The sequence below is a fragment of the Canis lupus genome, chromosome 6 (genome assembly GCF_003254725.2).
Source record: "Canis lupus dingo isolate Sandy chromosome 6, ASM325472v2, whole genome shotgun sequence".
Taxonomy (NCBI): domain Eukaryota; kingdom Metazoa; phylum Chordata; class Mammalia; order Carnivora; family Canidae; genus Canis; species Canis lupus.
Genome location: NC_064248.1, coordinates 6,317,964 through 6,328,953, shown reverse-complemented (window position 1 = coordinate 6,328,953; position 10,990 = coordinate 6,317,964). Strand labels below are relative to the sequence as shown.

The following is a 10,990-nucleotide window of genomic DNA, read 5'->3' as shown; positions in this document are numbered from 1 at the left end:
AGGTCTTACCCTCAGTCAATCATTCATTCATTTATCAAACATTACCTAGGAAACTATGCTCGAGCCACTGTTTTGCACTTAAGATGTAACATAAAGGGAGAGACAGACATGGTTTCAGTATGTGAGGCATCTTGGGTGGCTTCCCAGAGGCCATGACATCTGAGCTGGGTGTTGGAGAAGTGAGATTGCAGCAGGGAATGGTGGAGGTGTTCGGGACAGAAGGAGTGTGCCCAGACACTGGGGGTGAGGCGGGGAGCATTTGGAGAACCTCAGAACCTTCTGTGGCACTCAGGTGTGAGGGTATGCATGGGTAAGAGATGAAGCCAGTGAGGGAGGCCTTCCTTGAATGTTGAACTTTATTGTGCAGACAAGGAGGAGAGTATCAAGGATCTGACTTCCATTAACCAAAAATTAACTGAGCTGGGGCTCCTGGGTGGCCCAGTTGGTTTAAGTGTCTAACTCTTGATCTCGGTTCAGGTCTTGATCTCAGGGTCATGAGTTCAAGCCGAGTGGGCTCTGTGCTGGGTGTAGAGCCTATTGAAAAAAAAAAAAAAAGTTAACTGAGCATCTACAGTGCACTGACTATTCTAGATCTTGGAGACATGGTGGAAAACAAGACAAACAAAAGTCCTTGCCCTCATGGAGTCCATGTCTAGGAGAGGAAAGAGAAGATAAATAACTTCTAAGGTGGTGATAATATGCTATGGAGAAAACAAAGTAGGAAGTAGTAGTAGGGGATGCTAGGTTTGAGGTTGGTTTCCTATTTTGTTCTATTTTATTTTTAAATATTTATTTTAGAGAGAGAAAGTGAGTGAGCAGGGGGAGGGGCAGAGGGGGAGAGAATCTTCAAGCAAGTCTAAAGAGGGGCTCTACCCCAGGACCCTGAGATCATGATCTGAGCTGGAATCAAGAGTCAGCACTCAACCGACTGAGCCACCCAGACACTCCTAAGTTTCCAAAATAATTTCAACGGTCAAGGAGGGCCTTGCTAAGAAAGTGACTTTTTTTTTTTAAGATTTCTTTTTTAAAGTAGTCTCTACACCCAAAGTGGGGCTCGAACTTGCAACCTGGAGATCAAAAGCCCCACATCCCACCGACTAGGCCAGTCAGGCTCCATGAGAAGGTGGCATTTGAGCAAATATAGAGCATTCTGGGAAGAAGGAGCATCAAGTGCAAGACCATGAGCTGGAAGCATGCCTTGCATGTTGGAGAAACAGCAAGGAGGCGTGGATGTCTGGAGCATAGTGGGTAAGGAAGACCTTAGAAGAGGTGAGGTCAGAGAAGTTGGGGAGGAGCCTTGTAAGTGACCACTTCCTTTGGCTTTTTCTCTGACTGGGATGCCAGCCACAGGAGCAGATAAGGGACGTGAGGAGAGCTGAGATCCATCTTGGGCTTTAACAGAATTGCTCTGTTTGCTGGGTATAGAATACAGATCTTCATTGAGTTATAGTGGGGTAACACCCCGATAAACCCATTGCAAACTGAAAATATCCTAAGGGGAAATGCATGTCATACACCTAACCTACAGAACACCATAGCTGGCCTTTTTTTTTTTTTCGAAAGATTTTATTTATTTATTCATGAGAGACACAGAGAGAGAGAGGCAGAGACACAGGCAGAGGGAGAAGCAGGCTCTCTGCGGGGAGCCCGATGTGGGACTCCATCCCTGAACTAGGATCACACCCTGAGTCAAAGACAGATGCTCAACCACTGAGCCACCCAGACGTCCCCACCATAGCTGATCTTAAGCGTGCTCAGAATATTTGCATTAGCCTGCAGTTGGGCAAAATCATCTATGATAACACGGAGCCTATGTTATAATAAAGTGTTAACTCTCTCATGTGATGTACTGAGTGTCGTCCAGAAAGTGAGAAGCAAAGTGGTTGTCTGGGCACGGGAGGGCTGTCAGCGCAGAGGTTCCTCACCCTCGTGATTGCTGCAGATGCCACGACCCAGCATCACGAGAGAGGATCGCGCCTCATATCGCTAGCCTGGGAAGAGATCCAGATTCAGAATTCAAAGTATGGTTTCTACTGAATGCATATCTCTTTCACACCGTCGTAAAGGCAAAAACATCATAAATTGAACCATCCTAAGTCTGTGTCTGTAGACTGTGAAGGGCTCTGGGGAGGAAGGAGGGATGCCATTTAGGAAGTGACCGCAATCGTGTGGGTGGCTGGGATAAAGGTGACAGCGGTGATAGTGATAAGTGGTCATATTCTGCATACATTTTAAAGGTAGAGCCAAGGGACGCCTGGGTGGCTCAGTGGTTGAGCATCTGCCTTTACCTCAGGTCGTGATTCCAGGGTCCTGGTAATGAGTCCTGCATCAGGCTCTCCACAGGGACCCTACTTTTCCCTCTGCCGGTGTCTCTGCCTCTGTCTCTGTGTCTCTCATGAATAAATAAATAAAATCTTAAAAAAAAATAAATGGAGGTCAAGCCAACTGAGAAAAAAGAAGAATTCAGGATGATTGGAGTCAAAGTTTTTGACCCCAACCCCTGGAAAGATGCTGTTACTGCTTGCAAAGTTTGAGGAAGAACCGGAGGAGGGGTAGGTTGAGGGTGAGAGTAGATCAAGATTTGGGTTTGGGATATATAAATTTTGAGTTGCCCATTACACCAAACTGGGGAGGGCAAGTTGGTCATTGCCCACATGATCTGGATTTCATGGGAACAGTCCGGGCTGAAGGCAGCCGGCATAAGTAGTTCTTGGAGCATGGGAAGAGCTTGTAGCAGTGTGGAGGACAGCTAGAAGTAGTGTCTAGGAGAGAGACCTTGACCAGCTGAACAATCGCAAGACCTGTTGGCCTGGAGGAGGGTCAAAGATGTTCCAGAGACTTATTTAATATTACTATACTGTATTTCAATTATGAAAAGAATGTTTGTTATAAAACAGTAAAACAATTAGGGGAGCCGAGCCTGGCTGGTTTAGTCGGTACAGCATGTGACTTTTTTTTTTTTTTTTTTAAGATTTATTTATTTATTTGAGAGAGAGAGAGAGAGAGAGCTGGGGGGAGGAGCAGAGGGAAAGAGAGAATCCTCAAGCAGGCATCCCACTGATCGCAGAGCCAGCCTTGCGGGGCTCCATCCTAGGACCCCAAAATCATGACCTGAGCCGAAATCAAGAGTCAGATGCCTAACGGAATGAGCCACCCAGATACCCCAAGCATGTGACTCTTGATCTTGATCTTGGGGTTGTGAGTTCGAGCCCCATGTTGGATGTCAAGATTACTTAAAAAATAGGGATCCCTGGGTGGTGCAGCGGTTTGGCGCCTGCCTTTGGCCCAGGGCGCGATCCTGGAGATGCGGGATCGAATCCCACGTCGGGCTCCCAGTGCATGGGGCCTGCTTCTCCCTCTGGCTGTGTCTCTGCCTCTCTCTCTCTCTCTCTCTCTGTGAGACTATCATAAATAAATAAAAATTTATTAAATAAAGATTACTTAAAAAATAAAATATTAAAAAGACGTTAAGACAATGAGAGATATTATGAACTAGAAGCAACAGGTGCTGATGACTGAGCATGTACAGAGAAAAGCAGAACTGGCTCCTGGAGGAGGAGAGATCCAGGGGCAGGGGAGGAGTTCAGACCAGACACCTGTGAGCATTTAAGGTGCTTGCCCAGATATCTGGGGAGACATGCAGATGGTCAATGAGGAGTTCATGTGCAACACCAGCTGGAAGCTCAGGAGGCAGGAGTAGTCTGGCTTGGAATGAAGAGGAAGTTGTGGGCCACAGTCCACAGAGTACACGCCTCCGTGTGCATGCATGTGTCTATGGAATAAGAAACAAGGGATGAAGTTGGAATGGAATACTCTCTGACAGGTGAGGGATGGGCAGAGACAGAGGAGCCAGAAACACTGCAAGGGCTAAAATAGAAACTGCTGTACAAGATGCCATACATCCCCAGAGCAGCCATCTCCCTGGGATCAGGGACTGCTTCCCAGAGTGGGGGCACTTGAACTGAGGCTCAAGGGATGTGTAGGAGATGGCCAGGTGTTCTGGGCCAAGGGTGTGAACAAGGTCAGACATAGTGAGAGAACAGAGCCTATTCCCTGTGGGAACCAGGCAGTCCCCATAATACACATTCACCTTCTTAAAAAAAAAAAAAAAAAAAAGAAGAAGAAGTAGGCTCCAAGCCCAGGGTGGAGCCCAATGCAGGGCTTGAAATGACAATCCTGAGATCAAAACCTGAGCTGAGATCAAGAGTCAGATGCTTAACCTCCTTAATCTGAGCTATCCAGATGCCCCACCTCATTCTTTAATGTGGGTAGTTGATGGATATTTGGTCCACACCAATGACCTATAAAACCCTGTCCCCACTTTAGTCAAAGGGGCATCTCTGTGGCATTCTGCACTCTACTTGTACATGGCAGTCAGGTTTCCCTGTTGCCCCCAAGGGAAGAATCCTGATATCCCAATAGAGATTTTTCTTTCCTTTGTGGTCCAGCCCTGTGTCACCTCTCGGAGGCCACCTTCCCTTGATGCAGCCACGATGCCTGATGCCCACTTGGCACATTCCTCTGAGGACTTTGCACTTGCCATAGTTCTCCAGGCCTGGGACACTCTCCTCCCTGTTTCCTTCTTCCTCCCGCAGTCACCTGGCCCTTAATTTTCATGCCTTCCCTACTAGACATCACCTCCTGTAAGAATTCATCCCTGACTGCCCAAGAATGAGGGCTGGACTCCTGTGTGGTCCCACAAAGACCAGTATTTATCCTGATTGTAGCACTGATTGTGCTGTATGGCTATGGTCTGTGTCAGGTGTCTGTCCCCTAATTATGTGGGGACATCTTAAAGGAAGGAACCAGGTCTCATTCTTGTGAATTTCCCAAAGCTGGCCCAGAAAGTGCAATATGAGTGAGCAGTGTTCCTATAAAGGAGCACTGAGGGAAAAGCTGGGCACTTGAAAGATCCCAAAGCCCCTAGGGACAGTTTGGGGTTTCCATCCCGCAGGCTGGGAGGGCCCCTTGCCTACCGGATCCTTGAGGTTGGGAACTGCTGCCACCTGCTGGGCTTGGCCGGTGCTGCTTTGCTGACCCCATTGTTGCTGAGCACCTGAGTGTCCAGGTTGGGATGATGAGTCACCACCTGCCCTCTAGAAGCCCTTAGGCTGGTGGGAGAGACACTTTGACAGTGACAAGACTATTATGGGGAATTACATGGGGCTGTAGGGGTCTGGAGGAAGATGAAGAGGCAGCTCGTGTAGAATTTTAAGAACAGAAGTGTCCCTGGGCAGAGCCCATGGAGGGAAGCAGAACAGGAAGGGGCAGCTGACATAAAGAGGGAGAGTGAGTGAGTGTGTATGTGTGGTGGTGATGTTCTCCAGTTTTTCTTTTCTGTTGTTTTCTGTCAGGCTTTCTCTCCTTTCTTGGGATGTCTGGCCCTCGTCCTTTACTATGCAAAGCACTGGTCATTATATGAGGTACCTTACTTAACCCTTACTATGACCTTATTGGGGAGGTCCCCCATTAGTTCCTTTTCACAGATGAGGATGGTAAGACTCAGGGAAGTAAGTACAAACAAGGTCACACAGTTTGTAAGTGACCTGCCCCTGCCCCGCAAATCCCAGCTGTTTTGATCACAGAGCCCCCTGCCCAGCCGGCAGCTCTCTTTCCCACTTCCAGCCTCCACCACCCCAGCGCACCATCAACTTTGTCCATCTTTCAGCTCAGCCCTGAGGCCTGAGCTCAGCCATCCTGAGGAAGCAGGGGAGGAGGGAGACTGGATGATGGGCAGCTGGGGAATGAGCCCTACTCCTCAGTGTGTGGTGTTTGAGATAGGGCTTTGTGATGGAATTGGCTGTAAGCCTGAATCTAAAGTTGTCCCCTCCTTTTCCCAATGAAAAAATTTAAAAGAATTTTGGCCCAATATTCTAGTTTAAACATTTGGGGATGCAGGTGAAATTGGTGACTTCCTGGTTATACTTAGTTGAAATATTTAACAGGTATTTTCAGCCACTTGTTTTTAAGAACAAGTTTATTTCAAAACAATTCTTTTCTTTTTTTTTTTAAGATTTTATTTATTTATTCATGAGAGACACACAGAGAGGCAGAGACACAGGCAGAGGGAGAAGCAGGCTCCAAGCAGGGAGCCCGACATGGGACTCGATCCCAGGTCTCCAGGATCATGTCCCAGGCCAAAGTCGTCACTAAACCGCTGAGCCACCTGGGCTCCCCACAATTATTTTCTTCTCTTGTGGTTTGTGAACATTTATTCAAACCTTTCACTTGCATCTCTGCCTTTCTTTGTCATGTCTCGTGACACTCTGGGCATCTCCTTTGAGTTCTCTTAGCATGGTTTTCTCAAACATATCACTTTTGCTTGTGCTTGGAATTACAGAACTTTTTGAATGCATGAATGATGCTGTCACTGAAAACATTCCAAGTCGTGAGAGAGAGGTGATTTTTCATCTAAGTGGTAGGTTACTATTTGTGATCTTTGTAAGGTAGCACAGAATATAAAATAGCAGTCTCCTGGTCCTCATCATCTTTCCTGGCTTTCTTTTCTCCACGGCACTTCTTACCACCTGGTTTGTGGTCTATCTACCTTCATTAGAGTGTGAGCTTGGTGAGGTCAGAGAATTTTGTCTTCCTGTTTCATGTCCACCCTCTGGAAACATGCCTAGAACATAATAGGTGTTCAGTAAACAACTGTGGTGCGAACAAATCATTTAATGGCTGTAAAGCGGAGATATTTTTGACAGCCCAGTGTCAGCCAGGGCCACACATGAGGATGACATTGGAGTTGAGGGTGCGGGGAGGCAGCCCCATAGGAGCCAAGCCCACATGAGCATCCAGGTCAGGAGGAGGCCCATTGTTTCAGGGAATTAGCTGCAACGGGAAGACCGAACTGATTATGAAATGCACTGAAGGGCAGCCCGGGTGGCTCAGCAGTTTAGCACCGCCTTCAGTCCAGGATGGAGTCCCACATCGGGCTCCCTGTGCAGAGCCTGCTTCTCCCTCTGCCTGTGTCTCTGCCTCTCTCTCTCTCTCTGTGTGTGTGTGTGTCTCCCATAAGTAAATAAATAAAATCTTAAAAAAAAAAAAAAAGAAATGCACGAAGACAATTGAGAAAGAGGATGAAATATGGAATGGGGAAAAAGCTAGGATGAACCTGTGCTGGTGGACTGGGATTCAGGTCTTGGTGAACTTTTCCTTACTATGTGTAGATTCTATTAGTGAGGGTTCTCCAGGGAACCAGATCCATTAGGATGAACACTGGGAAAGAGGTTTTTTGTTTTTGTTTTTAAGATTTATTTTGAGAATGAGTGGGGAGGGGGGCAGAAGCAGACTCCCTGCTCAGCGCAGAGCCTCACACAGGGCTGGATCCCACCATCCATGAGATCACAACTTGAACCAAAAGCAAGAATCAGTTGCTTAATTGGCTTAGTCACCCAGGTGCCCCCTAAGAGAGAGGTTTATTATGAGGAATTGATTTGGGTCAATTCAACGTGAAGCTGGAGGTTCAGAAAGGGATGTGGTCCCAGTCCCAGTCTGTAGGCCTGAGACCAAGGAGCACAATTCAAACATTCTTCTTCTTTTGTTTTATTTAAGCCCTCCATGGACTGGACGATGTTCATCCACATTGGGGAGTGCTATCTGCTTTACCCTCTCCACCAAGTCAAATGTTAACCCCTTCCAGAAACATCCTCAGAGACACTGAGAAATAATGTTTAATCAGACAGCTGAGCATTCCATGGCCCAATAGACACAAAAATTTATCACACGGATAAAGAAATAAACAGAATATAAATGTGTATGTTTATGTGTGTATATATAGATGTGTGTCTACGAAGTGGGCCTAGTAGAGGTTAGTCTAGTTGTAATGAACACATCTCACAGGTCTTGATTCTCATTTTATTTCATTTTTTGAGAAAGAGAATAAGCGAGAACCAGGGAAGTGGGGAGGAGCAGAGGGAGAGAAAGAATCTTAAACAGGCTCCACATTCAGCCCAAACCTGATGTGGGGCTCTATCTCATGACCCTGAAATCATGACCCGAGCAGAAATCAAGAGTCAAATGCTTAACCGACTGAGGTATCCAGGGACCCCCATTTGTGAATCACTGCAGTAATAATTAATCCAGGCAAGAAACATTGGTGGCTGCTGAACTCTATAGGCAGAAGTGGTGTAAAAGAAAGGATGTGTCATAGTCTCAAAATACCTCCCTTCCCCAGTGCTTATTAATCGTGGTCAAGATATCAGCACTGATCCCATCAGCCATGGTTCCAAATGATATTGGATATGAGAACACATCATCTTTTCTGTGATATTTCTGCCCAAAATGGATAACAGTGGTCTAATCATAAGGAAGGCGTGGACAAGCCCAAATTGAAGGACGGTCTACAAAATAACTTCCCTGTAATCTTCAAAATGTCAAGGCCATGAAATTCAAAGAAAGGCTGCAAATTGTTCTAGACCGAGGGTGACCAGAGAGATGTGACAACTGGGCACAATGTTTGATACCATATTAGATTTTTTTTTTTTTTTGCCCTAAAAGGATATTTTTTTTGGATACCGAAGAGCAGTTTTGAAATTGTTTCGAAACAAAAAGTTAAAAGAAATGCTTCTCCTGGCCGACTCCTGCCAGCCTGCAGGGTTCATTTTGGATAAGATCCTAGAGAACATCCTGTGACTGACTCAGTATGATCTCCTGTGACCTCCTTTGGGCTCCCACTGTTCCTGGGCCCCCTGATATGCTGCTCTGATTATCTATGCTCTATCCCTGCTGGCCTTGGGGGTCCCTGAGACCAGGTCCCCGAGTCCTGTCTGGATCATGGCACAGATCAGCCTCTCAAAACACACTGAATCAATCTCCTCCACAAAAGGGTATCTTTGAGGGTACAGTCCAACCCTACCTCTTTACCTGGGGCTCAAGCAAAGAAATTGTTAGTCTGGCCGTTGGAGGCACACGTCTCAGTGGCACCCATGACAACCAGGAATCATTGCCTGCCAGGAGTTTCCGTTAGAAATATTTACTGTAAAAAAAGAAAAAAGAAAAAAAAAAAGAAATATTTACTGTTTAGGGTGGAATTGAGGATCTAATCCCCTCGATTTGACCTTGCAGAAGAGGCTTCTCAAGGGGGAAAATTCTCTTTCACATCTTTGATGTCACGGTATGCTTGTCGAGTGCACTAGGGGAGGCAGCGGCTACCTACACACCTCCCCCACTCCCAGCACAGCAGACCCACCAGGCTCAAGGATGGGAATATTGAGGATACTGGAGGAATAATGAGCAATATTGATAGGAATGATGGACATTCAAGAGTCTGTCAGGAATGGCTAAACGTTTTTCCTTCTGTTTTCTGCTGAGCTAAGATATGTGTGGATGATGCTATTCAAGCTACCAAGATGCCAACCTTTCAGGATGGGGGGCTGGGGTACCTTTGCCCCTCAGCATTGAAGCAGTCCTGGCTGGGTCCCTTTCTCATCTCCTGACGTGCACAGAGCGCCCCCTTGGGGTGAAGGATACGTATGACGGTGCAGGAAGGGGCTGAGGAAGCCAGTCTGGAGCTTCCTCAGGGAAGCCTCAGCTTCCAGAGGGTTCCAGGATCCAGGAGGGGAGGCAAGGGCCTGGCCAGCCAGTTGAGGGCGGAGCCTACAAGGGAGTGCCTAGCCCGGAAGGGAGGGCAAAGGGCTATGTTGTCCGCCTGCCCCACCCCACTGACAAGAGTCCCAGTCACCAGGCCACCCTCTCTGTCTGGGGCCCTAGAGGGGTAAGTGTCCCGAAACCCACCTTGTCTCTTTCCTGCGGCTTGGGTAAGAATTCTTTCCTCCCTGAGGGTCCAAACACCCTGTCCTCTCTGTTTACCCTTGTGCCAGGCAGAGGCCACACCTGCCACCCCCTCAGCATGGCACAGTCTTCAGTCTTCCTGCTCTACCTTCGGAGGCCCATGAGATGGGTACTGGGAGGGCAGGAATGGAACTTTCCAGACCTTCCCCTCCTGACATTAATATCAGAACCAAGGAAAGGACAGAAGGGCCCAGAGGCGGGACACCTCATCCAGACAAGCTCTAGATCCCTGCTCCCTTCTCTTGTCGCCCTACAACAGAACCCAGAATTCCAAGTTGCTGGAGCACTGGGGGACATCCAGACAGAGCCCTCACTGGACCAGGTCCTCCAGGAGCGGGATGAAGCCATTGCCAAGTGAGACAGATGCCTGGGGGGGGTGGGGGGTGGAGGGGAGGGGTGTTGGGAGGGCAGTGGGTGGCTCACCCTCAGGGCTCTGTCCTACTACAGGAAAGGAGGTGAGAAGTCAGGTATTCCTGCAAGGAAAGCACTCACCCTGTCCCAAGGCAGGGGCTGTGGCTACACTTGCCTCCCCCCCCAACCCTGGGGCCCAGAGCAGATGTGCAGGGTTCCAGTCTCAGGTTGCTCTTCCCACCACCTGCAGGAAGCAGGCAATGGAGGCTGAGCTGGACTCATGCAGAGCCAAGTTGCAAGCTGTGGAGGCCCAGCTGCTGGAGGTCCTGGAGGAGAAACTGAGGCTGAGGCAGGAGGTGGAAGCCTGGGAGGTAGTGTGGGAATGCCAGCCGGGCCTGGGAGGCATGGGAAGAGGAGCACAGGGTTGGCCCTGAACCTGTTCTCCTGCCCCCAGGAGGACATGCATCAAATGGTGAGGCAGCGGGTCGAGAGTCAGCTGCAGAGAGAGTCCCAGTGCACTCTGGGTGCCCCCGTGAACCCCCAAACTGCCAGGGCCCTGCAGGTCCGATTCCCCCTGGGTCGGTGGGGACGCTGGCGGTAACAGAGCTCAGCCCAGGAGCTTGGGAGCAATGTCTTTATTCATTAAAAGCTTGAGATCTAGGGATCCCTGGGTGGCGCAGCGGTTTGGCGCCTGCCTTTGGCCCAGGGCGCGATCCTGGAGGCCCGGGATCGAATCCCACGTCGGGCTTCCGGTGCATGGAGCCTGCTTCTCCCTCTGCCTGTGTCTCTGCCTCTCTCTCTCTCTCTCACTGTGTGCCTATCATAAATAAATAAAAAATTAAAAAAA

At 48.5% G+C, this 10,990-nt stretch overlaps 1 protein-coding gene across 1 annotated transcript; it reads left to right on the top strand.

Annotated features, from left to right (window-relative positions):
- The first annotated feature begins 9,366 nt into the window (after window positions 1-9,366).
- On the top strand, window positions 9,367-10,803 carry LOC112646049 (BICD family-like cargo adapter 1). The gene is made up of 5 exons (XM_049111031.1): window positions 9,367-9,379; window positions 9,498-9,715; window positions 10,052-10,146; window positions 10,394-10,514; window positions 10,598-10,803. Exons 1-5 carry the CDS (start codon window positions 9,367-9,369, stop codon window positions 10,742-10,744), a joined length of 594 nt encoding a protein of 197 aa, XP_048966988.1. The 3' UTR covers window positions 10,745-10,803.
- The last annotated feature ends 187 nt before the right edge of the window (window positions 10,804-10,990 follow it).